The sequence below is a fragment of the Epinephelus lanceolatus genome, chromosome 6 (assembly GCF_041903045.1).
Source record: "Epinephelus lanceolatus isolate andai-2023 chromosome 6, ASM4190304v1, whole genome shotgun sequence".
NCBI classification, from domain to species: Eukaryota; Metazoa; Chordata; class Actinopteri; order Perciformes; family Serranidae; genus Epinephelus; species Epinephelus lanceolatus.
The window spans coordinates 12,336,168-12,357,446 of NC_135739.1; the positions used below are offsets into that span (position 1 = coordinate 12,336,168).

Consider the following 21,279-nt stretch of genomic DNA (forward strand, 5'->3'; position numbering starts at 1 on the left):
TTAAACATACACCCCTTCATTGTATCACACACCAACTGCGTTCAGTCTGTAATGTACAGGTGTAAGGCACTGGCTACATTACAGCCTTTAAACCCGAGAGTACAAACTACACACACAAACGCAGGCTCGGTGTCACTTCTACTTGGGATTTACATACATACATAAAAAAATTCAGTGTCCAACAAAGACAAAAAATTAAAGACAGACAAACTAAGAGCATCAAACACAGTTAGGTGCAGAGTGGGAGGACAGAGAAGAGAGACAGAGTAAGAAAGTGAAAGAGTCACAGAAACAGAGAGACAGAGAGAAAGAAAAGCAGAGATGAAAAGTAAACAGGCATGTTTTCTCCCCCTCAGATCTTCAACCTAGTCTCTGCTGATTTCTTCTCCCACTCGCTGACAGTGAGGCTCAAAGCCTGACATCACATCAACCTCTTCAAATATTTAGACATTACTCAAGTCGTCTTCTTTTTCCCGCTTTCCCTCTGTCAGGCAGAGAGAGAGAAGCAGGGGGTATGTTTCAGCGATTAATATTCCCACAGACTTTAGCGAACGGCAGTTAGGAAATAAAAGGCCATACACTTCCAGCTGACTGATTGGCTCGTTTATCCACATCACCAAGTGATATTTCCACCGCTCGGCTTTTTTAGATCCCCTGAACGATGAAATGGTTGGAATGTGTGTTTGCATATGTGTGTGCTGCCATTATGTCTCCTCCCTGTGTGACTCTTTGAAGGCTGACAGCTCAGTGTGCCATTTGCAAGAGGGCAGATGACAGCAGTCCAGAGAGGGAGGAAGTAAAGGAGTGAGAGAGAGACGCAGGGACACAGAGAGAGAGGGAGATGAGGAGGAAGCTGCTGATAGCCAGCGACAAAAGGTGAGAATGTGAGGAGAATGTGAGAGCGGCTGTGAAATTATTAATGGCTGTTACGAGTGCGGTGTTGATTAATGGAACATCTTAATAGTGTGATTCTCACAATTAGGAGTAATGGATGTTACAGTAAAACAGCTACAGAGCACAACATGAATGACTGATGCCAGTCTGAAGGCTCATTCTGCATAATTAGTCCATAGACGTGTCTCTGCAGATTAATGTTGATGGAGGAGGCCGAGGTTACAGTGAGGGCAGCACGGGCCTTTACAGTAAACAGGTGAAAAGTCCAGTTTATTCAAACAGACACAGTGTGTAATTAGTGTAAGGTGATGACAGCACACAGTCACAGTCACGTGTTTCCATTTAAGGGTGTAGGTTTTCTTTCAACATGGAGGAAACACGTATGAAAAGGGGGGTTTGGGGTCCTCCCCAAGTAAATTTTCAGCATTATTCTGCGGATTTTTTATGCATAACTTTGTGCCTTTCTGGGGGGAGGTGGGGGTAAATGTGTCCCCTGTGTCACACCCAAAATCTAAGTCTATAGCCCCTTTCACACAGCCTGTTCCTGGTGGAAATCTGAAGCCATTATTCCACTTTGCTGTTTATAAAGAGTACGACTAGAGAAAGGAGGGACAGAGTTGTCTCACATTTAAGCAGGCAGTGGAGGTAGTAATAGCACTGAATCCAGTCTGTGTAAAAGGGTCAGCCAGCAAGACGAGACCATGGACAGGGCAGGCGTGACGTTTTCACGACATCGTATGTGTGTGACTTACTGCTGGGAGATATAAAAAAAAAGCTAATAGTAGTTAGCAGCTAACTCAAAGAAGAACAGCAGCTAAAAATATCCACAAACTGGGAAAACAATCAAGTCCAGGGGCGCCTTACCCTCCAAGCAAAGAACAAGATCAGCTGCCATGTTACACAGACGGTAAATGACTGTTATTGCCATGATATGCCATTGTTATTGTTAAAAAGCGCTGCGTGTGCCAACACATATGTTATATGTCACACTAGAGGCCAATGCTGGCCAATGTTACACCAGTCATGCCTCTTTTGCTTCCAGGATGCTGGCATGCTGTCTAAAATCACACACTGGGGCGGTATGATGCCATTGTTGTTTGATTATGTGTAAAAATGCGAAGGCGGCATACAGAAGGGACTTAGTAGCGACCCTATAACGTGATCTCTGTGTGAAAATGGCTTATGTTTCCATTATCTGCATCAGTTTTACTGTAAAAAAGAGTGGGCAGAAAATGTTTCATCTGTGTGCAGCTAATGTAAAGAGCAAACATACAAGTGAACCTGTTTCGCATGGGCAGCAACCTATTATTTAGTTACTCATTACAGTAATGTGATTTCTAAAAATTGGTAATACTCTAGGTACTATCTGCATTTGCATTTCTACTATTAATGGAACATAAAACGATAAGAGCTTCAGATGGACCGCATTCTTCGTTAATACGCTGCAATGATTTAAATAATAAGAACTGATTAACAGTGAATAAGTAGGCTGTGTGCGTGTGACACACGCACATACAGAGAACAGCAGCACCGACCCACCGTCCAACACCAACACAGTGTGAGGATGGAGGCCAGCAGTAGTGGGGATATAAATGAGGCAAACTCAGGCTTGGCAGGGATGGAGGGCTATGGTCAGAGAACTCCACAGCAAGTGAACACGCCATCTGCTCATAGGTGGACTTGACCAGCTGACTTTGCTACAAGCTGATTGGCTGGTAAAAAAGTTCTAAAATGGTATTGTCTCATCATGAAACTTTGGCCTGAACTGGGTTTTATGCCATCTACTATGTCGTACAATTGACAGAGTGCAGATGTTCCTCTGTTTGGTTGCCAATAAAAGGATCAACAAGTGTCTCGTTGAAGTTGATGTCACAGCAGTTTCATCTAGCATCACTACGGCCAAGAGCAAGAGAGTTTGGCTAGGATGGGAGGGAGATGTGGTGAATGGGTCAGACAAACTTTCATCCAGGAGATGGCTGTTCGGTGTCCTGTGTGAAACCATAGGTCAGTGCTGTTTTAACGTAAGGTTAAGTAACTTCTATCCATCTGTCACGTACTTACATCAGTCATGTGATGTATTTACTTCAAACATGAATTTTGTCTAACCCTTACCAAGCAGTTTGTTGCCTAAACCTAACAACAACCCATTGAAAACATCAGCCACATGTTACAACTTGTTTCAGCCAGAAGACAGCTGTGCATCACATACAGATACGAAAGAATACATCTCACTGAGTCTCCAAAGGGTGCCTTCGGCCTTGGAACCACACACTGAGGGCCATGAAGAGGTAACTGATGATCTGGGATGACAGTGTGTTGTACTGCCAGCTTGCAACGGGCATTAGTTCATTCATTTCACAACTTTTTTCAAACATAATTCTAATACTTGCGACATGCAGCCACGGTTGCAAGTCCGAATAAATGCAGAGTGATATAATACCACACATGAGCAGGCACCTTAGTAGGAAGGAACCAAAACTGAAGCATGATTCCTGTGACTGAAACGCAGGTCAAGTTCCAAAGTTTCTAAGAATTTGCTGGAAAACTTCCTGTGTTGGAAAAACTGCAGGACGACCGTTAATGAAAGACAAAAGGAAGTGTGATAGTACAAGCCAGGCCTCGTAACTCTGCAATCAGAGTGCTTTGACAATTTTCGGGGGAGTATCAGAAAGAGGAAGTACAGAAGCGTGCTAAACCTCTAGCACAGCTCAAAGTAATGTTTTACACCGCTCCATCAGAAACGTTCATTAATGCACAGCAAAGGAACACAGACTCTCCTCTCTTCCTCCATCTCTTTTTCTCTTTTCATCTATTGTAACACCTGCTCTGATGCTTCCTCTCCCTCTTTTCTTCACTGCTTCTTTCTTTTCTGCCTGAACTTCCTTCCACTCAGCAGAAGAGAATGACAGTTGCTTCAGGAACATTGTCTAATTAAGCACTTTGAATGAGAATAAATTACCCCCTCATCTCTCCAGCTTTCCTGTTAGGAGGGAGATTTGGCAAGTGTTGAACACAATAACATATGGAGTGAGAGTGATGCCTTGCTGTTCTTCCATTCGAATAGCCTGTGCCAGGCTCAGGCAGAACTTCAGGGATATTTTTATGTTTGCACCTGAGTTTCTGTCTGTGTTCATTCTCTTCTGGAGACGGTTGTGAGCGAGCTAAACCAAGAAGCTCCAGGTCCCTCTCTTCTCAGTCTTGGCACGTGTCCCTCTCGACATGTTATTAGAACGCATGAATCTTCATTAGCATTAATAGCTTCTAAAGACCCGGAGGATGCACAAAAATTAATTTTGAGCCAAGTGTTCTGCTGAGTGGCCAGTTTAGGCAGCGGCAGCAGTCAGGGACAGAGCAGAGAGGCATCGCAGTGAAGTCGGTGAACTCAAACGCCTCTCTTCTCAGCCTCTCTGTCAACTCTGAAAGCCGATGCTGAGTCACTAAACCACCCACGCCAAGAACAATGATATAAAAAAGCAAAAAGCAAACAAACAAAGACGCAGGGACTATCAGACATCAAACAGAAGCTTGTAGATCACAAGTTCAGCCAAAGTGCTCAGTGTACTGTGGCTTAACAAGAGTGTGGAGAGGAGATAAGCCTTGAGTGACGTATCTAATTGACCAATGGGATTTCAAGAGTGGACATCTCTGGCTCAGAAGACATGGCGTGATAAGGACGGAGGGACTGACACTGATGATGGTCAAAACCTGGTCTGACCCCACATCAGTAGAAACTTCTACTTCGAACAAGAGTGCCACTGATGACAGAGGCATACATATGATTGGAGTATTCATATGACTAGTGAAAATGCACAGTTAACTGAAATGAAATATTCATAAAAACTGTGATACTGACACTCTAACTTTGTTTTTTGTTCTGTATTTGAGCTCCCTTTTGACCCAATGTCTTCCCACTTGAAACGAGTGTTGCCATGATACTGGATTTCTAACTTTGATAAAATACCTTGAAATTATTACTATTTAACACCATTTTAACACCACAGGAAAAAAACTGACATTGAGGGCATACAATTTAAAATGTTCATTGAAAAATACAGCTGTCTTTTTCTTGGTTTGCAGCAAAGAGCAGCAGAATGACTGTAGCAAACATTAACAATAAGAGAGAGTGAGACAGCATAGCTGGTACCGGAATATAGATACCGCAGAAAATGAGCACTGAAACCGTTTCAAATATTCAGACAACACTACTTGAAACCAAACGCTACCAGCAGACTGTTAATACTGGTTGATTCTGCAAATCAATCAACAGCAGTGTTCTTTACATTACACCAACACCAACATTACACCACTAAAGCTTTGTGTTTTGGGTCTGTTACGGTCTCTGGACCTTAGTAGCCTACAGTTATTTTCTGTGTTTAATGTGCTGTGCGTGTCATTATGGGAATTATTCGGCCAGCACTTGTCAATCATTTACGTGTGTGTCTAATTGTCTGCTCTTCTGGAGGGAATCCCCGGCGCACCACGCCTCCAGCCCGCTCTCCTCTGCTGCTGTTCAGTGTTCCCTCGCTTGCTGATCGGCCGGCCCCCTCGCTGTTGTCATCGGTTCCGGCCAATCACCGCTTCACCGGCCCCTCGTCCGAACCTTTAAAGGCTGCACGAAGTCAAGAGCAATGGCGGCTGTGATTTAACCTGAGCAGTCCGCCTTGCTCCGTTTGTGTTTTCTGCTGTTATAATCTGTTTGTTGTTGTTGTTGTATTTGGGAATATATGGGCTTTAGGATTTAGCTTTGTAGCCTAGCCACATATCCTTTGTACACACACGTAGATTGTTTGATGTATAATACACTAGCTTTATGGGTGTCGGTTTGAGTGTTGTTTTGTTTGTGAGGTAAGTCATAGAGCAGACAGACAGATTTGTTTAAGTTTTGTTATTCTGGGTGGCCTTCCACCACCGTTAGTTAAGTTAGTTGGGGTGTTTATTTTGTTGGTGACAGGTCAGAGTTTTGTTTTAATTGTTTTATGGTTTGCCGTCACCTGCCGCCCTTCCCTGAATTTGTTTAAATGTAATTTACTGCCGAGGCTCCTTTCGTGAAGCCCGATTTCCGGGTTGTGTTACAGAGCCTGCGAGCGCGTTTTTCTTTTCTGTACTGCCTTTTTTTTATAAAGCGTAGCTTGTATTGTTTATTTTGTGAATGAATAAATGGCAGCTTGCCTTATTCACTTCATTGTTTGGTTTTATGTTGCTTCCCTTACCCCTAGACACATACTGGGTTGTAACAGGGTCTAGTCAATTTGTGACCCTAATCTCAGAGTTTTTCTTACAAATTTATAACTTTTAATACAAATTTTAATAATGCATTTTTTTATTTTATTTTTTGTAGTTATTCTTTTTTTTTTCTTTTGTCTTACTTATTTCTGTATTCATTTATTTATTTTTATTTTTCTTGTCATCATCACAGGTCATCCTAAGCCAGCCAAGGTGGGGAGGGGAAGGAAGGGTGAGATAATAGGTCAATTTTGCTTTCTGGAATTTCAACGACCGCAAACATTGTAAAACATATAGACACATATGGATGAGATGGGGCTATGTATATATGATTTATTATTAATAATTTGCAAAGAAACAAAATAAAAATTTGATCCCATAACATCCGAAAATGTGAATATCTAAGTTTTTATCGTGCAAATATACAAATTGAATCTTGTCAATTCTCACTCTTCTGAGTCCCCTGGCTTTGTATTTATTTATTTTTTATTTATTCTTTAATTACAATCGCCTTAATATGCTACCGTATGTAAAACACTTGGGTAAGGTTGGCTAAATTTTGTGGTAATGGTTAGTCAAAAAGTAAATGTTAAGTGATGGACAGTAAGGGGATGCAAACTCTATTCTCCTGCAAAGTCAGGCATGCCCTATGTAACAGATACTCTACATTGTGCAGAAGCACTTATCTGGGGCTGGCACGATATCAGATTTTCACCACACGATGATTGTGGCCAAAAGAGTTCACAATAAGGATATTATCGAGATACCTATAGAAAATTTAAGATAAAAATAATGCTATCAGTCAAATTTAACCTTGTTTATAGTGCATTTTGTCTCTTGTTGGAAATAAATTACACTCAAGATACGAGTGTCGCAAGGTGGAGAGAGAGTGTATGACCATAACTATGATGAAAAATCATACAAAAAGAGAGATTACACTCACTGGCTACTAGTGATAAAGCAACCAGGTGGCATTGGGGGAGGGAATCAACGCAAGAAAAGAAAGAAATGGAAATTGTTTAAGAGGTGCTGGATTATTTATACAGTATTATCATGCATGTATAATTAACATGATATCAGTGTTTCATGTTTAAGTATCACGGTTATCGTCAATATCTGCGTATTGTGACATCCCTACACGGGACATTAGCATTGGGACTTAAACCATGAATAGTCCAGTGTGGAAGCAATTCCAAAAATCAGAGGACACTCAAAATGCCCCAAATTTCGGTAATGTGCAATTCAGAGCAAACATCATTCAATCATTCATCTACAGTTACTGACTCTAAATTACAAGTAAACAACCTTCCGTGTAAGAACATGCATACATGAAAGAAAAGGTAGAATACGAGGTCAGACAAAAAGTGCACAAAGACGGAGTGACTGCATCTGGAGCTTTTCTGAAGCATTTCCCACCGCTGTTAGTCAGCTCAGTCTGCTCTCCTCCTCATTAGTCTCAGTGTGTAGACTACACCACATTGTCTGCTGCCTGCTTCCAATCTGCAGCACTGGTGTTGCTGTTGGCGTCAACGTGCTCAAAAGTCTTCCTATCTGTCTGCCCCAGATTCACCCGTCGTCCTCTTTGGGGGGAAGTTGTGCTCCACTTTTCTTTAGGTTTCCTGTAACGCTGTCTAGTTTTTGTTTTCTTGTCAAATGACTACTGTGCGTCTGAGCATGCGTGTGTATTGTGTGTGTGTATGCCAGCAGTATCTCCTGCCAGTGGAATGAGTGAGCCGTCCTGCCTGGAACACTGTGACTTATTTGGGATTTATATTGGTTTCAATGGATAGTTGTGGTGTATAATGGTCTGCACTTCCTGAAGGCTGCAAACTCCACCAACACACTGCTCGGCTAAACTCATCGGCATGCTCGCCTGTGTCTTTCCTTCTGCATGCTCAACCTGTCGCCAGTCACACTTGCCAGTAACAGCTGCGCAGCCTACTGGGGAATGTAGCATTTTTCTCCCAAAAGTCAAGAAAAAATGAATAAATATTAATGCTGACGTATGGAAGCAGAAGCAGTGGAGGAGAAGACGGAGGAAGCTCTGGAAGTTTAGGGTGAATGCAAACACATTTCTCACAGACAACCAAGCAGCAGCCAGACACCATGGGATTAATTAGTTACACAATCCTTTTAACGCAAGCTTCCTGTTTCCAATTTGTAGATTATTAGCGCTGTTAGGAAACAGAGGGAGAGGATTATTGTTTTATTTAGCGGCTTGTTTTGTAACTACGAGTTATTGCACAACACTGTAGTTTACTGCTCAGAGTGGGAAGTGTTCGACTGGCGTCTGAGCTGCTGCTGAATAAACAGGCAGGGAAAAAAATCTTTTGATAATTGGAAGGGTACAAGGGTAGGTAGAGTGAGTTTTGTTTGTTTGTATGTGTGGCAAATAATGTATCAGTGAGCCACCGATGTAGAAAAGAAGCAGAGCAAATGGGGATGTTTGTTTGTGCTTTTGTATGTCTATTTTTTTGGGGACAATGTGACTTTAAGACCCTGAGCAGTGAAGAATCTTTGTGGGGAAATTTTGGCAGCTCCTCACATCTTCAAAGGGCTGCGTGAGGGATAAGACCTAGTTTAAAGGTTGGGGTTGGGCGTGTAGTCGTGATGGCTAAGGATGAAGAATGCATTATGTCAACCAGAGTCCTCACAAGTAGGAACATATGCGAATGTGTGGCTGTGTGAAGGTCTGTTAGCTGAAAGATCTCTAACTTCACAGCTTCAAAAAATGCTAGAGCATCACACACACACACACACACACACACACACACACACACACACACACACACACACAGCGACACAAAGAGATATACACACAAACACACTCACAGGGAGTGACAAAACGTCCTGCGGTGCACCGGAGATGAGAGGCACAAAAAGATGCAAGGAGTGCAGGGAGTGACAGCAGAAAGGTAGGGAGAGAAAAGAAGGAGAAAAAAAAGAGAAGGCAACATGAAACAGAGGTGTCTACAGTAGTGGAATAGCAAAGTAACAAATCCACACTCTTACACTTGCACATTATGTCGTTTTTCCTCCCTAGAAAGACGGAGGGAAATGAATCCCAGAGTGAACGATGTATAAAAAGACAGACTGGAGGAAAAGGAGCTGATGAGAAGAAACCGGCTAATGCTTCCTCCGTCACTTTTCACTGCAGTCGGGCTGAGAGAGATTCGGTTTCTGCCTCCACTGATTAGGCAGCGAGCCAAAAAAACTGCAGGACGGGCTCAACAATCAGTGCCGGGATGAGAGGAGAGAGAAACAACTGACTGATGTCTCTGTTACTCTAATCACAACTGCCTCTTCTTTTTACCGAATATCCATTCATTACTGATACAGAACTGCTGAAAACTAACTCCAGGAGGAGGGATTCAGGTGTTTCGCACAGGAACAACTGCAGTAAAATAATATGAAAAATGCTGAAAAGTGACAGAAGAATATCATCAACTTTTAAAGCCCCTGAGTTTCAAAGTGTTGCAGACAAAAACCTGCTCTAAACCAACTTCCTCCTCAACACCAAAACAAATGTTAATATGATTGTAAAAACTGCACAACAAACCATTTCCTCCTCTCTCTCTTTCTCTCTGTGCATCTGCTTGAGGACTTCAGCCCTGTCAACTTACAATTATTGATTCTCAGATGGGATCACCATGGTAACAGGCCAGAGGGAGCCAGCAGCGAACCAGATCTACCCAGCATCCGATGCTGTTAGCTCATGAGGCATACACCTGGACATGCACACACGCACAGTCAAGAACACACGGCAAATGAGACGGAGAAAACCGGACCGTTTTAGTGAGACAGGGACCAATTGGATGGAAGCCTCGGCGGAACGAATGAGTTCATTTCCAGCGCCCGTGTCGCCGTTTTGCCCCCCCGGATATCAAACTGAGATCACGCCAAAATGGCAGAGCGACGCCTGTTGCGAATTGTACTTTTCACAGCTGAATCCTATATTTCTGTGAGTGCGGAGCGGCGAGAGATAAAAGCAACAGGAAAACAGAGACTTTAGATTTACACGACTGGACCTGCTGCTCCCAATCAGGCGTTAAAGCGGCAACGCAGCAGGGGAGGAAACGTACGCACGGCTCCAGTGCATGTTAAATGAGAGGCATGCTCTGGAGATGAGTGTATGTTTGGGATGGAGGGAGGAAAAAAAGCACCATTAATAGGGTGCACATGCAAAACTGAAGGCTGGTATGATCAAAACTCGTGAGATGTGATTGATCAAGTGTCTCTACTCCTCACACTTTAATGATCTGCCCTGATTTAAAGAGGCTGTACATTTCAGGTAAGGTTAAAACTGCCTGAAAACACAGTTGAAAACAGCACTGCATTCAAATTCATACACTGTACAGTCTCTGTGGCTTTTTCCATTTACTTGTTTATGTATGATCCGCACCACAGGAGGGGCATGAATATTAAACAGGCAGCCATGACCACAGGGAAATACCAAAAGCTGATACCAGAGTTGCTTCTGCTGTGGTGAAACATCAAAAAAGGCTGCTAAGAGTTAACGAGTATAAAGAGACTAAAGAGGCACTCAAACGTTTTAGTGCTGCACTTCAGTAAAGTTGTCGGACTTTCCCTCTTTTCTATCCACTTAATCCTCTTGTTAATCCTCATGTTTATCTACCAATATTTTATAAGGTCCAGACCCCCGAGCATGTTTTTCCCCAGGATGGTGAAGGCATGACCTGCTCACTCTGCCTTAGGGCCCGATCACATGCAGCATTTTTTGCACCCTCAGATGTAGTGTTTTCAACATAGACACGCAGAAGGTGCACTTAAAAGTGAGAGCAAGACGGTTGCAGCATGCAAACATTTCCAACCGGCTGTTTTTCAGGGCTTGACAGCTGCGCCCGGAGAAAGTTAAATTTTTGGAACGCAGGAACGTGCTCTGCATGTCATGTGACTTGAAACAACCAATCACAGCTGCCAGATATCTTTCCTTTCATCCCTCATTATGAGATAAATATGGAGAAGTTAAGCATTTTAACTGTACGTTCACACCAACAGCGACCAGAGCTTCCAAAACGGCAGAAGTCATTCATTTTCAATGAGAGCCCAGTGACTTGGGGGACCTGGTCGTCAGTCTTGGGCAACCAAAGCGACCAGAGCAGCTCTGGAGGGGAGTTAAAACTCATTTAACTTTATGGTAGTAAGCTCTGACGTTAGGCGGCAACCAATCAGAATGCTGACGTGCTTCGATGAAGCAGGTCCCAGAGAACAAGCCATGTAACTTTAGTTCCTACAGCACACCTGTTCCGACAATGGATATCGACAAGTTTATAACTTGCGTTCGCGCCCACTCAGTCCTTTATAATGTGTCGCTGTTCGGTTACAGAGACCAAAATACAAAGAATGAGGCTTGGGACCGCGTTGTGGAGGTAGTTGGTTGGTCTGGTGAGTTTTAAAGTGTGTCATGTTAGTAATAGACATAACACACATAACATCTTCTCAAGTCAACCTGGTCTCGATCTGAAGTCATCAAATACCGGTGCTTGGGCATCGACTTCCAGTGTTAGACACTGATATAAAAAGCCATCTATTCATGTCGGCATGATCCGCGGCTGATTGCCATTATTGTGTAACACTGACCAGCAGCATCAGGGTGAAATGGGGCTGGACAACAACGTGAGTTGAGGAGGCGTAAATCCAAGCAGGGCGGGTGGGAGGGGTGTTGGATGGATCCAACAACCACCGACTTTAACCTGGGAGGTAGGTGTTCGATAGGTGACCACGTGCGCTTGTTGTTGAAGGTAAAGAACTCGCAGCGTTGTACAGACGTAGTGCATATATTTTGAAAGAGACTCTATACAAACTTTACATTTCAAGTGTATTTTGAAAACAGTCAATGCATGTAACAGGCAGAAGTTGACATGGCGTCCCAGAATGTCAACAACCAACGCACCCAGGGTACCTTGCATGTCATATCTCGATGTGGAAAGTCCATGACCAAACGTCAAAATGTGACGAGGTCGGAGTGAGAATGTGTTGGTTAAGTAGGCTATGATACGGTGCTGGTTATGGTTGCTTAGTAACATTCGGTGCAACCTTCCCTTATGCCAGTCAAAGTTGGCACAGAGTATCCACAAGAGCAGCACCCAGCACCTGACCTCATGGCATGGGTCTCGGCCCTTGCTCTGCCTCTGATTACTTTACCTGATGTTCTTACCCTCACAAATCTCCCTCCCCTTGCCTCAACCAAACCAACCCAAGCAACAAAGGCAATGTGTTCTAGCCAATCAGAGAGAGCTGGGTGGGTCATGACTTTGCCGTTCTGGGAATAACCCAAGCTTGGTTAGAAAGTTTAGTAACAGATGCTAGCACAGAGATGTAAACAAAGGTGATAAAACGGATGAGAAAAGGACACACATTTCCACGAGTCACCTCCAGCTGAAAAGTGACAGATAAAGTCAGTCAGTGCTGGTTTGTGCCAAACTACTGTAGTTCAGCCAACAAACCAGCGCGCACAAAGCCAAGTGCAAAGATCTGATAGAGCCTGCCAAACCTATTGTAGTGTCTACTGCATTAAAAATATCCTGCTTTAGTCTGCTGCTTCTCTCTGGCTTCACTCTCTACTCCCCCTCCTCTCTTCATCGATCGCTCTGCCCTAAGAGTCCCACATCAGACCTGTAAAAAGCAGAGCGCGACACTGGAAGCCAGACGCACACACACAAAAAAAGACAGATCTTCTGAGAGTTGAGGTCAAAGGTCACACTGGACCAGTGGAACCTGACTGGTTTTATGTAATTTAGAGCAGTTCCCTCCTCCTTTCCCTTGTTCGGGGCAGCTGTGGCTCAGAGGTAGTGCAGGTCGTAATGGGCACGTAGCTACTTAAATGTTTCAGATAGTTGACCAATGAAGTTCGTCCTTCACCTTCTCAAAATGATCCCACACTTTGGATTTCCTGCCCGACATGTTATTAACTAGCCTGTGGAATAACTGCAGGTACCAGCCCTGGAAATTAGAGGCCGTACACATGCCACGTCTTTGGAGCTGTTTATAAGTGTGTAGGCCTATCGTCCGTGGGACAGATGTAAAGCTCTGGGTAGCCCTGCACTAACATGATCAACTTTTTCGTGTTTATCAGACTGAATATTTACAGAGGAAGGGAAAGATATTGGTTGGCTGTGATTGGTTTGTAACGTGACTCCTGTCTGACTGTTGAGCATGGCCACTTCCTGTGTCTGTCGTTTCAAATTTCCCACATTGTCCAATCATATAGGTTTGATCTATTTTGACAAGGCACAGCTCCTCATAGAGTTTCATATTTGTTTTATTTTATCTTTTATTTTTTTGCGACTAAACGACCAATGACATGTTGCCGACTAATGGCCTTTCTGGTTGACTAACATCACGTTGACCATTAGGGGGCAGCCCTACTTATTGTATATGTTTATATCTGGGAATTTAACAGTGTTCATTTTTATTATCAAAAACAAAAAAGCTAAAAGTCAGATAAAAGAAATTTAATAATTTTGGTGAAAATTTTGACATTTAAAAATACCTTTTTCAGCAATAGTTTGTAGCTTAATCATTCCATCAGATAATCTGGCACAAACTAGCAGCTCATGTGCATTTCTTCCTCATTTCTTCAATTTTTTTTTTTTGTAAGTATTTTCCCAACTGTCAGTGTAACAATGTCTACTCAACTTCTTTTAACACACACAAAAAAAAAATCAGGATTTTTATCTATCAAAATGTGCAAAACTCAAACGATCAAACTCTAATAAAGTTGTTGGTTTTCCTCAGTGTCGTTTTGCACCAACATGCCAGCCATGTTTTCATGTAACATACAGTTTGTGAACAGCCTCCTTTGCAACCCCCTTGTCGCGGGGGAATTCCTGTAATGAGAGAAAGAAACCAGCTGGACGCAGGTGTCCTGTATAAACCTGATGCATTATTCCAAAGGGCTTCCCTCTCCCTCCTCCTCCACCTCTTTGTCTACATTCACATCCTCTTCCTCCCACTTCCACCGCCTCCACCGCCTCCATTTACACACCCTCATTAACTCCATCTTCCTCAACCTCGTTGTTTGCTCTGCACCTCTGTCTCCACATTCGAGCATCATCTTGCTCTCCTGTGCCACCTCCTCACACTCATCTCCCCTCCTCTCCCTTCCCCCTCTTTATCTTCATCGTGCTACCTCCACTGTCACATCACCTTGCTTCTCCACATTCTTTGTCTCATCCCTCTCTGCCTTGTCTTCCTCCTTTATCCATTTTTGCCATCTCCTCCTACGACTCTCAATCATTTCCACCATCCTCTGTCAATTTACTTCTCCCAGTCTTCCTCTTCCTCTTTTTTCGCTCTCTGCTTCCACAAAACACACACCCCATTGTTGAGTAAAATGGGAGAGCAGAGTTTTCATCCACATTGTTACCTTTCTCACAAGTAGCTCCCCCATAGCTGGGCAGACAAAGACACACAAAGGAGTTGATCTCATCGATGCAGGTTCCTCCGTTCTGGCATGGATTAGACTGGCAGTCATCAATGTCTAGAAGGAGAGAAAGGGGGAGAAAGAAAGACAGGGGGCGAGTCAGGCTCGGTGCACACACACACGCTCATGGCACTTTCCAAACGGTTACTTTTTAAACTACCTGCCACAGCATTTCACCGAACAAACCCCAGAGAGATCAAACTTTTGGAGAGATTAGAGGTGTTTCTGAGAAAGTTATAATTAAAGCGAATTGATTGAACTTCATCAGTGAGTGGTTTGGGATGCACTGAAGCGCATGATGCTAATTGCAATGTGTTTGCAGGACGTGCTGCAGTTCTGCAATAGCGAGGGAGAGTGCGGTAGAAAGAGAAAGAGAGACTTGGAGATTAGAGGGAGGAAAGCATTCAGTCAGATGAGCTTCCATCTTCAACAACAATACTGCCCACATTGATGCACAAGCTGTCTCGCTAGTAGCTACAAAAACTGTATGCTAATTCATTTTAATATGTGCAAAAGTGATCAAAACAATGCAGCCAGTCAGGCGACATCTCTTAGATGCAAAATGAAAAGTCTGAGTGTTTGTGCACAATACACACACTCACATGCAAATTCACAACATATGCACACACATATTTCGCAGAGGCGTCGCAGGGGTGAGAGTTCTTATTCCGTTGAAAAATGGTAACTGTATTTCTCTGGCTGATCTGGGCCCGGGGGCAAAATCATTAAAACTGCAGCTGGTATCCCACAATCCTCTGCCATCACAACAACTGAGCAAATCCCTGGGGCGTTGGCAAGAGGTCATGGGAGTGGAGAGGAGAAGAAGTGAATGGAGATGGGTGGGGAGGCAGAAGAAAGTCCGAGGAGTGAGGAAAGATGTGGGGCTAGAAAGAGATGCTCAAAAACACAGAATAAAGGTGACGTAATGAAAGCGAGGGGAAAGGTGATGTGAATCTGTGACTCTGGGAAGTTGGCAAGTTTCAGGGCTGGATTACAGGGGCTTTGCAGGCAGACAGCGTTTGGGGCGGAAGAGTCTGTTTGGATAAAACAGCATGACAGCTTCATAGCTGGTGCCCCGCATTGGGCTGGCTGATATTAAAGGCTGAATTTGATGCAGGAGGTAGAGACCCCGCCAGAGGAGTCAGAATGAGATGACATTTGTGTTGGTTTAGTGTGTCGCTGTATATCCATGTATTACCGTCTGTCTGTCTGACTCATGATGGGGTGGAAAAATAAAATATAAAAAGAGAATAGAATAACGCAGCGGGGATAGGAAGAGAGCCACACACATCCAGCACTGCAGAAAATTAGTTTAAGTCCAGTTCAGATGATCAGACATCAAAGGGAGGGCTGACCCAAAGTCTTAGGGCAGCGCTGGCAAATCATTGATGACTTTGTAGCTAACTTTACTTGTCACAAGCAGCGCTGCTCAGCTTTTAAAAACAATTGCACGGCTTCAGTGGCTCTGGAGAGCTTTGAAAGTAGAAAACAAACTAAAAAAGTATGATGATGTTATAATAGTGTCATCTGATCTGGATGATCTCAGTTTGGGCTTGAGACTTTGATTTTTTTTGCAGTAGGAAGCCTGCATTACAAACTGGAAGTGTGAACATCTAAGGCTGATTTATAGTTGTATATATAGGCTCTACCCAAAGCCTGTGTCATAGCCTCGCTCTGCTATTACACCTCCAAAATGCTAACTGGCATTTGGGTTTCAATGCCACTGTGTTGAGCTTCTGTGATGTGCTGTAAAATTTGATTGATTCAATTAGCACATAAAACACAACATGCTAACACTGTTAGCACAAGCCTATGCCATTTGACACTGCATAAATTAGCCTAAGAGCTAGCAGACTTTTCCTCTTCTCATGAAGCCAAAATCCACTGCAACATTTAACAAAAGTAATATTGCAAAATTCAGCTTCATTATAATTCACAAAATTCAAAGGCAAAACAACTGTCTTTTGATTGACAAGTTTTCCCCACTTATACAATGTGCTAATGTTATTAGCATAAGCCTATCACAATTCCCATTGGATCAATAAGACCAGCAGCTAGTGGACATTTCCTCTGCTCATTAAAAGTTCACACAGGACTTCAAATGCTATTGTGTGGGGGTTTTTGTCTTTCTGATTTATTGTCTGTTATCTTTGAAATAAAAGGTTTGTTTCCATCGTGGGAAAGGCTTTCAGTTTACAAAAACAAACAGCAAGTCTGCGTCCCCACTACATTACATTGCTGGGAAGTTGAACGTCAGACTATGGTGTAAGGTACGCATCCATACAGAGGCTAAACCATAGGCACAGCATCAATTCAATGCAGAAGTATGCAGTGAAGATAGACCACGCTCAGTTAATGGTGTTAAATGGTGTGGTGTCGAAGTTAAAAGACAAACAGCAGTATTTCAGACCAACCAGGCATCATGTCATAGAAACTTGTTTGAGGCAATTACACCGCCTGCAGGAGCCTAGGTGGACTGACATAAATACAAAATACAGAATACATAAGTATTTCCAGTGCAAATAACATGTACAGCTGGACAAAACAGAACGATAAGACTGGAAACAATCCATATTAAATACGACTACACGTGCACAGATCCCCGAATGAACCTCTGAGGAACTCCATGTAATTAAAATAGGATGTGTGATGAATGATAGACACTGAAAATATCCCTCCGTCTACGCTGTAAACCAACAGATGAGCAGGTTGCCAGGACAGCTGTTAAAAAAAAAGAAAAAACCCAAAACAGCTACTGGGCCTAATATGAGCCAGCATCTGGCATCATTAAGCACTGTAGCACTCTGGCAAGGAGCAGAGGAACCCGCTGGATTTTAGGAGCGCTGGGGTCAATAAAAAACAGCTCTGAACATCAGCTATTAGAGGGGCTACAATAGGCAAGTGGATATTATCTGTCGTAGCAAGCAACATAGAGGAACTCCAGACAGCTGGGGTAGACTGACCTTCATCTCGTCAAGTGTACAGATGTAAGAAGAAATTCAAGCACAAAAGTTCTCAATATTAACTAGTCTTTGCAGGCCAACCATGGGTAACTTATGGTTACTTGCAGAGATGGGACCAAATCACACATGTTCAAGTCTCAAGTAAGTCTCAAGTCTTAACCTTCAAGTCTCAAGTAAGTCCCAAGTCATTTTTTCTTGGGCAAGTCAAGTCAAGTCAAGTCACAGGTTATGTCAAGTCCAAGTCAAGTCACCTTATTATTGTAATTTTACCTGCAGAATCTGATCTTAATAAAGTGAAAAGACAAGATATAAGTAACTGTCAGTAAACATTGACTTCATCGCTGCAATGTTTACTTTGCAGGGACGACCCCCATGCGTGCGCACACACACACACACACACACACACACACACACTAACCAAGGCAGCGGCCAAAATCACCTATTTAGCTCATTTAACCCTGTGTTGCTCGTTCATAAAATGTACAGCCGGTCTTGTGATGAACCGGTCGGAATGTTTGCTCACGTTTTCTGGGGTTAATGTTAGCAAATAAATTAAAAAACAAGTTCCACTAAACGGATACACCCCCCCACCCCACCCCACCCCCGAATCGTATCAAGCTAACGTTAGCTAACTACCGACTAACCAGATAATATTAGCTAATTGACAAGCACTTACTGGGCAGAATGGCTCTTCAAATGACGAACAAAGTTTGAAGTTGTCACCTGGCTGTTCGAGATGTTTATGCCGCATGTCTTGCACTGTGCTTTTCGTCTTTTGCCATCATAATGGTAATTCCGAAAGCCGAAGATGATGACTCTCGGGACCCCTCCCGCTGACATGTTGATGCTATCTGATATAAGAGGGCCTGTTTCTCCAATAAACACGTAAGGTACGTAGAGAGGGCATGACTGATTGACAGGGTAGTGATCCAATCATGACAATGCCATTCTCAGCCTGCGCTCCTACTGGGTAATCGATATTATTTTTTAAATTAATTTATTAATTTTATATTCTAACCGAAAACATGATGTGAATAACACTCAAGTCATTCAAGTCATCTTGTCTCAAGTCAAGTCAAGTCAAGTCCCGAGTCTTTAACTTCCAAGTCCGAGTCAAGTCTCAAGTCTTTTATTTTTTGTCAAGTCAAGTCACAAGTCATCAAAACAGCGACTCGAGTCGACTCGAGTCCAAGTCACAATGACTCGAGTCCCCATCTCTGGTTACTTGTATGAGAGTGCCATTTTCACTGGCAACCAATCAAATGGCTGGCCTCTTCGATATTGATGAAGTGGAGCTTTGGCAATGCAAGATTGACAGTTTGTGAACAATAGTAGCTTCAGATATGGCATGGCTTCACTCATGTTTACTGTCTTTGTGCAGAAATGCATACAGGTGATCGGTGATACATTAGCTAAAAGTGAAGCTGAAACATCTCGACTGCCCCCTGGTGGCTGGCTGCAGTTTAGGTCATAAACCCCTCCCCCTTCATGTTAGTGGATCGGATGTGAGCCAAACTAAAATCTCAAAGCACAACCCAAAATATGTTGTTCTGATATGTTGGTTCTAATTATTCATTTGATGCAACACAAAGGGGGTTTGACGTCATGACTGACAGCTGTATGTGCCAATTTGTGTGCTCGCGATCAATGGCAATGCTTACGAATTGCTGGACGTCAAGAACTTCATACTGCAGAGGGAGCTCTTAAGCCGACTCAGGCTGCATCCAAAATCACCCACTACTCATAGTGAGTTCACCATTTTGTAGTGCTGTCCCAATGTACAGTGGGAACTATTATACCCTGTATAGCTTACTCAAAGTATCCCACAATGCACTGTGAAAAGTAGTGTGCAACCAACAGTCCCATATGGGGTGGGACTGAGACAGACAAGAGGAGAGAGATTGCTCCTCCTGCTGTACATGTTTAACTTAGAATGACGTGTTGTTTTGTTTGTTTCACTCATTTTTCTTTGCCATGTAATAAATTGTCAATCTAATGTGTAGTCGTCAGTTCATGAACAGATAAATATATTCATTATTTAGAAAATAAAAAGTTCTTAACAGTTACTGTACAGAGTACGGCTAATAAAGCTAGCTAATGTTAGCAAGCTGAGTCACTACTAGCTCTGATTTGTGCCGTAATGTCAAATGCATAATGTTGCATACATTAAATTCACAAACTTCAACACAACAAAGGTTAAATGGAAAATTACTTTCATTAGTAGGACAGGTTGCAGTTGTGCTGCTCTCTTGCCTGTCTGCCAGTGTAACGTTATTAATATGTTTAATTTGAGCAGCTCATTTCACAACACAACACAACACAGAAATTACTTTGTAACGTTATTTATTAATTTGGGAAAACACGCTCAGTATAATTTTATGTTTTTATCATAAATATGCATGTCAGTATTTGTTATGGACGCTTCACCAGCAGACACTGAAATTACATGTTTTCAATGAGCGACAGCAACAACGTAATTAACAGCGCAGAGAAAATGACCCGAGTGGTGTCTGAAAGTGTTTTTTCATGTTGCAGGTGAGATAATTATATCGTCCTCTACATAGATCTCCCTATATAGTGAGTAGAGAGTAGTGAATAAGTGAATGATTTCAGACACAGCATCTGGCTCCAAATGATGTCACCATTGCAAGGTGGCAGCTGTCATATTCAGTACATTTTGACTTTTGTACAGTGGGAGGAAGTAGAGACACCTTGTCTATCTTTATAACAGTCACTGATTGGCACCGTGTGCATGTGTGTAGATATGTGGCAAGAAATTGAAATTCAACTCTGCCAGACATGTGTTTGAGGTAATTTAGGAGGTGTTTCCAATTCATCGTTTGGCGAGCTAAACATTCCTGAGTGGAGGTTTAACTTAGGTGTTCATGCTCGATCTAAATAACTGATTTCATAAAAATGTACTGTCACCCCTGTGCACCATATGGTCATGACAGCACTTTGTCCCTCAGTGTCTGTCGGTGTCTAGCTCACCTCTACTCAAACGGCGCGTTGAGGGCCAGAGCGCAGCAGGCCTGTCCACTCAAAGCCCACTCAATGTCCACTCTGCCCAACTGGCTTAATGAGAGACCCATCCAACTTAAGCAGGTGGCAATGTGTGTGTGTGTTTGTGTGACTGCATTTGTGCATTTGTATGTGTGTGTCCGCGACTCTCTGGCTGGCTCCCCAGTACAACAAAATCAGGCCTGGCCACTAGCACAGTCTCCAGGGAGTCGAGGAGAGCAGTGCTCCACTTATTTGCTGGCAGAGAAATGGATGGAGGGATAAACAGGTGCCAGCCACCGTGGTAATTGCTGGGTGCAGCTAACACACTAGCGACACTACCGGCTTTTCTTTAAGCCAGCATTATTCATTTGAGTCTGTCAGGAGAGGCAGCAAATGAATGTGAACAGTTGATGGTGGCTAACATAATGGCAGAGGAGACACAAATATGAAATTGAGGATTAAATACGGTTCACTGCTGATTGAAAAATACATAGTTTGGATGGGAATGTTTGATTGTGGGATAAATATGTAACCTGCTCTTGTTGTTTATCGCCGCCTCTCTGTGTGTATCCGAGGGTAGCTGGCGAGTGTGAGGACAGAGGATGGGGAAACAGAGATAGAGGAATAAGGGGGAGGATAGTGAGAGAGCAGCCACACAAACCGGGGGTGGTGTCGGTTGACAGAATATCTGGAGGCTTACTGCTGGCATGTGTCGAAACCAGCGTATGAATAATTGAAAAGAGACAGAGA

General features: G+C 43.1%; 1 protein-coding gene across 2 annotated transcripts in view; it reads right to left on the reverse strand.

Moving 5' to 3' along the window:
- The window catches only part of ncanb (neurocan b), a 213,021-nt gene that overhangs the window by 30,512 nt on the left and 161,230 nt on the right, over positions 1 to 21,279 (reverse strand). For both annotated transcript variants that reach the window (XM_033621852.2, XM_033621853.2), the window contains exon 11: positions 14,507 to 14,620. In XM_033621852.2, coding sequence (XP_033477743.1) covers positions 14,507 to 14,620 — 114 coding nt within the window. The remainder of the gene's footprint in view (positions 1 to 14,506; positions 14,621 to 21,279) is intronic.